General features: G+C 34.7%; 1 protein-coding gene across 1 annotated transcript; it reads right to left on the bottom strand.

Moving 5' to 3' along the window:
- Positions 1–1,564: 1,564 nt before the first annotated feature.
- Positions 1,565–3,272, bottom strand: LOC132047540 (probable galacturonosyltransferase-like 7). Its single transcript, XM_059438571.1, has one exon. The coding sequence runs from the start codon at positions 2,879–2,881 to the stop codon at positions 1,805–1,807; it is 1,077 nt and encodes a 358-aa protein (XP_059294554.1). The 5' UTR covers positions 2,882–3,272; the 3' UTR covers positions 1,565–1,804.
- Positions 3,273–5,762: the final 2,490 nt, after the last annotated feature.

Raw genomic sequence — 5,762 nt, 5'->3', positions numbered from 1 at the left:
CTATCCCACACAATTATTTCCCGTCGCTACCATCCCATGTGCCACAATCTTTTAGCAAAATGTCATTTCCACTATGCTTACAATAATCCCAAAAGTGTCACACTACCCCTCCCCCACCCATGGTTCCCGTATTGTTTTTTATAATAGCAGTAGTATCTGGATTAACTTGTTTACACTTCGACTATTTTACTAAGGATGTATTTTATAATAACAGTAGTATCTGGATTCTTGTGTTTCTTATTGTCCTCACTCCCACCTCCATTTCACCACCCCATTCCATCCCATCCCCTAGGTTTTGCCTAGACTTTATACATATGTTTTTTGGGGCTACATATAAACACAAGAAAATAAATAAGAAACGGTTTCCTCCATCCCAAATAAACCCTAATTAGTGGACTATCAAAGCTTCGGCAAATGCAAGGAAATCACCATTTTGTCTTTGTTAGGATTGAACTTTGATCTCTCATAGGGAAAATTCATTGAACATCTAGTCTAGATCACCCTTTTGGGTGACATTGCTTTCCTTTTCCCCTTCATATATTGCTTCAAAACTCCATTTCCTGCCATTCTCCTTGTAGAAAAAGCCATGTTATGTTGGTCTTTTGCTAATAAAAACAAGAATGATTGATCCCTATTACATCCATTAAACAAAGTAAGCACATGTCGATGTTCCAAGTAGTAATAGATTGCCAACAAATAAAATAGAACAACTCATTGACAACTTTAAGATGAAAGAGTTAGAAAGCAGTAAAATGCCTAACCCCAAATACAATAGAATAACGCCCAACCCCAAATACAATAGAATAACGAGGGCTGGTAATCCTACAACTTACAACCTAACATTCATTATTTGTAGATAAGAGCTACACCATAATCTCCAATATACATCACACTTTTTGGAGGGTTATAAATACAATTCTTTATTAGCTTACTTCAAAAAAAAGCATTTTGTGGATAAGAGCTACACCATCTTTTCCAGTAAGTAACTTAGTATATCTCATCTAGTACTATACTAGTATTATCCATCACTAACTTTAAATAGAAGATAAAAAGACAAAAAGCGTAATGCATACTACAAATTATAAAGTATTGTATTTCCGTCATTTAATTATTTATAGGCCACTCATTAAGTGTCGGTTACAATTTATCTCGCTGACTGAAATCAGAATATATATATACCCTACTTGCTACCGTACCTACAATCTTAAGGCTTCCAAATACAAATTAAAAGTGTAATTTATAAAATTAAGCAACTCGAGCCTATATGGCATGACCGATCAATAGATCCACCTTTGTCATATATTTCATACATAAGATTTCATATACATGGAATACGATTCACTTTCAAGATGTCTTGACGGTGAAATTATAGACATGCGAGACACAAAATCTCGTGCCAAAGAGCGTGGAGGTTCGAGTCCTCTTCGAGGCATAATATTGGGAATGCTCATTCAATACTGATTCGATCCGAGCTCTTGGAATTGGAATAAATTCAGCGATTTAATGCAAGTGAAAATAAATGAGCAAGAGTAGAACCTGACTACAACTCAAAATGAACTCAATATCATCTGTAATCCCTTTTATTTCAAGCTGCACGAATAAAATAGAATAGAATACAAATCGTCTCTGGGTGATCATACTGTTCATATGTTAAATCGAAATATAAAAAATAACAAAATTTGAACGAAATAAATCGAGCAGTCGAAAAAAAAAATTAGAGAAGTTAAAAATCCCCAATAATAAAATGAACAGAAAGTTAAAAAAAAAAAAAAAAAAAAGAAGTTACTGAAGTAATTTACCAAAGTCACGTCGAGAATCCATACAAATCGTAAGGTGCCCATAACGAATCAAGTGGACACGGTTTTTTTGAGTCGAGCCGGATCCACGGTTTACCTGAACCGCTCCAATGTAGTAAACTAACCGGACCGGCATGTAAATCACGACAACTTCCTTTAACGTTATCACCACCTAAACCATGTTGATTCCATCTATGCTCAATTGGCGCCACGTGTCCAGCGAAAACTAATAGAAACGGTGGTAATGACCCGAGTTCATAGATCCGATTCGTTTTCTGTATATCCATCCATTTCTCTATCCGTTTCGTATACCCGACCCGTCTCCATTTCTTCAGATCTATAACCATAACACCCGTATTAAAATAACACGGTTTCCGACCCGAAAAAGTCCCGGAAAATCTCGGGTCGGACCAAAATGATGTTGTGAAATATTTAGTGAAATTTGCGTGACAATATTCTGGGGCTCCAATTGTCATTTTACCCAAATTTGTAGACCATAGTTTCAAAATATCATCAACAACAACAAGATCTGAATCCAAGTAAATAACTCTACGAACACATGGTTCTAAAAGGTCAGCAAGGTAATTTCTCGCGTAATTTAAAGGTTGTTCAAGCGCGTGTCTAACAGAAGTAGATATAATATTTCGGACCCTATCCGGGTCGAAATAATAAACCTTGAATTTCAATTGAGGGAAAGTGGATCGAACTAGGGTTTCAAGGTTTGTTTGGGAAACAAGAAAATGGAAAAATATACTTTCAGGACAAGTTGAATGGTGTAAAATTGAATGAACAGCTGCAATTGAACCACGTAAATACTCCACATCAAGAGTAATAGCTACGTGTACAAGTGAAGGATTACATACACTAGATTCCCTTAATATTGTGGTACATTCAACTGCATTTTTGAAAATAGGGGCTAGACGAAAAGAAAAGCGATTAAGAGGAACATTATTGGAGGTGATTTGAAAGGGAATATTGGAAGATCTAATGGCTTCAGCTGGTGGGAATGATTGTAAAGATGGAGAAAGAACAATTATTACCATTGCCGCTGCAAAAAAACCTGAAAATTTCGTGACCCAGAACATTTTTACACTGTAGAATAACCCTCTTTTCCTCTTCAAGAGGAATGCTAGGGTTCTTCTTCTCAGGTCTGCCACAGCTATAAAAATAAAACCCAATCTTGGAAGATGGGTTTTTTTTTTTTAACCCTTTTGGGGTACTTTGCTTGTTTTTTTCTCTAATGGTATGCCGTGAAAATGAAGGGATGTTGGATTGGAGAATCCATGGGTTGCGTTGTTGCTCAGTGGCGACGTGCTTTGCAGTAATCTTTTTTTGTTTGTTTCTTTTCTCTCTCTCTCTCTCTCTCTATTTTGGGAGAGAAGGTGAAGGTCACACAGGTGTAGTAGAGAGAGAGAATGAAATAGTGTAGAAGGGGAAATTTAGGTTTTTAGCCTCTCTCTCTCTCTCTCTCTCTCTCTCTCTCTCTCTCTTTCAAGGCGTTTACCAGCTTGCAACAGATGGACTTACATTTCTATCTTTTTTGTTTTTTCTTTACTCTTTTGGGCTATAAAACAATAAGGATCTTTGGTAAGAGGGATAAGAGATTAATAATTTTGGAATTAAATTTAAGATGAATTTTGTCTTACATTTAATTGGGATAAAATTACAAGATAACTATTCCCGAAATTTGTTATCTTAGAATTATAGTGTTATTTTATTCCTGTAGGAGGATGGGATAACTAATCCTAGGATTACTTGTTTCTCAACCAAACGACCCCTAAGGAATGGTTTGGTAACATATTAATAATATAAGAATTAGTTATGTGAGAATTTATGTATTAGGAGTTATTTGGTAGCTGATATGGAGGTGAGTTATGCAGATACTAAATTCTGCATAAGTACGATCACGTTTGGTTGTTGGTTAGGAGGTAGGTTATTAATATATAAAATTAATAGCTTGTTCGCTTTCCATGTGTAACTAATACATGTATAAGTTATAAGAGAATCTATGTATTATTTTATGCAGGATAGAAGGTGAAATAACTACTACGTGATTAACTAGACTCTGCATAATTAATACCTACATAAACTAATATATAGATTCTCCCATAACTAGTCCATGTATTACTAATACCGACTAATACCGACATAACTCTAATCAGCTACCAACAACTCATAGGGATGTGGTGGAGTGGTGAGTACTCTTTCATTATTAGCCAAAGGTCTCGAGTTCGAGTCCTTCTTAATCTGTAGTCGTCTTTATTAGGGAGCGATTTACCCCAAAATGTGGAACATTCCAATGCGAATTCGAATTTAGTTGGATCCCAACATAAATACCGGACACCGATTGAAAAAAAAAAAAAAGGAGACTTTGTTTCTATTTTTTTGTTCTTTGTTTTTTGCTCTTTTGGACTACAACAATACATATTTAAGAAGAAAAAAAAAAAAAGTTAGTCTTCTCTACAAGTGATTATATATTTAAATCTGTCTTTATCTAAGAATCCAACTTTTTCATTGATTATACCCAATCAAGTTACTTAACAGTCAACTACTATTATTAACTTAAATCGTTATAACCCGTAAGAGATGGTCGGTTACCTGGTGAAACTAATCAAACTACGTTGAGTGTGTGAAGATTCTTCACACTATCTACAAATGCAAATTATATAATTATTAAATACCATTCCAAATTTCGAACTATTAAGATATTTAGGCTTGTTGTTTTAAAAGAATGGACTGATAAATGAATGTGTTACTCGTAAAATTGAAATTGGATGGTTAAAATTTAAAATAAAGAATTATTATCGGGGGTTATGATAGAAGAGTGCCTATCAAAGTGAAATGTAAGTTTTAGCTATAAGACCGATAATGTTAAATGGTAGTTAATGTTGGCTACTAAAGTCTAACATATCCACAATATGAGTGTTGCAAAGAAATGACTGTTGAGATAGATGTGCAGACATACAAGATCATAAACTAATCACATTCACCGAAAGGTGCAAGTAATATGTCTTGAAGATAAAATGCGAAAAAGTCGTTCGAGATGGGCTAGACGTGTATTGCATCGACCTACCCATAGGTGTAATTATGGTAAGTGAAGGGTTAAAAGGGGACGGGGTAAACCTAAAATCTAGAATGAAGTTGTCTCGAAAGACCTACCAATCTTTGGTATCAATGCAAGACTTAGTTAAGGTTATAGCACAATAAAAAAAATAAAAAGTCCATCTAGGCGATATCTTCCGGTGTTAACATGAGATAATGAGTTCAGGGAGCAATGAAAAGTCTATTTTGATAAATTATTTAACTCAAATCTCCTAACATCTGCACATGACAGAGATTCTAGCTAAACTTGTAAAATTAGGCTGGCATGGTAAAGGATACCATAAAAAATATGAGAATTGAAAATCATGTGATCCATATAGCATCCCCAGATAGATGTGAAAATATTTTGGAGATGTTATAATAAGATGGTTTACCAAGGTATTTAATGTTATACTGAGAAGGAATAGAGTTTCAACTTAACTTATGCTTGATAATTCTACAAGAAAGGCTATATTCTTGCCAAGAATATGATATAATTTATCGCGAGGGAAAGAAAAATTCCTTGCATGTGTTTTATTGTGTTTGCAACAAATTTTGATGTGCGGCCCATATATTGCAACCACAAACAAAATATGAAGATCAGATATTTTATCGATGAATATTGCGGGTACAAATCTGTTTATTTCCTTGATTCTTCTCTTCTAGATTTTTCTATGTGATTCGAGGGCCTTTAGTGGCGTATTTCTCGAACGTACGATGACCTCCTTAGGATTTATTTGATCTCCATAAACGTCGACAGTTTGATGAAGGCGGTATTTGATGCCTTGATCTCTTTGTGAATATCTAGGGATTTATGGGATTTTTCAAGATGAACTCTTTGTGAATACCCTAAAGTTTATGGGATACTTGAGATGCCTTTTCAAG

The sequence above is a fragment of the Lycium ferocissimum genome, chromosome 1 (genome assembly GCF_029784015.1).
Source record: "Lycium ferocissimum isolate CSIRO_LF1 chromosome 1, AGI_CSIRO_Lferr_CH_V1, whole genome shotgun sequence".
NCBI classification, from domain to species: Eukaryota; Viridiplantae; Streptophyta; class Magnoliopsida; order Solanales; family Solanaceae; genus Lycium; species Lycium ferocissimum.
The sequence above is the reverse complement of the archived record's forward strand: the minus strand, read 5'-3'. Positions and strand labels throughout refer to the sequence as shown.

Bases quoted from the DNA above. Each gene is read 5' to 3' on its own strand.
- LOC132047540 (XM_059438571.1), bottom strand. From the start codon at position 2,881: ATGTTCTGGGTCACGAAATTTTCAGGTTTTTTTGCAGCGGCAATGGTA.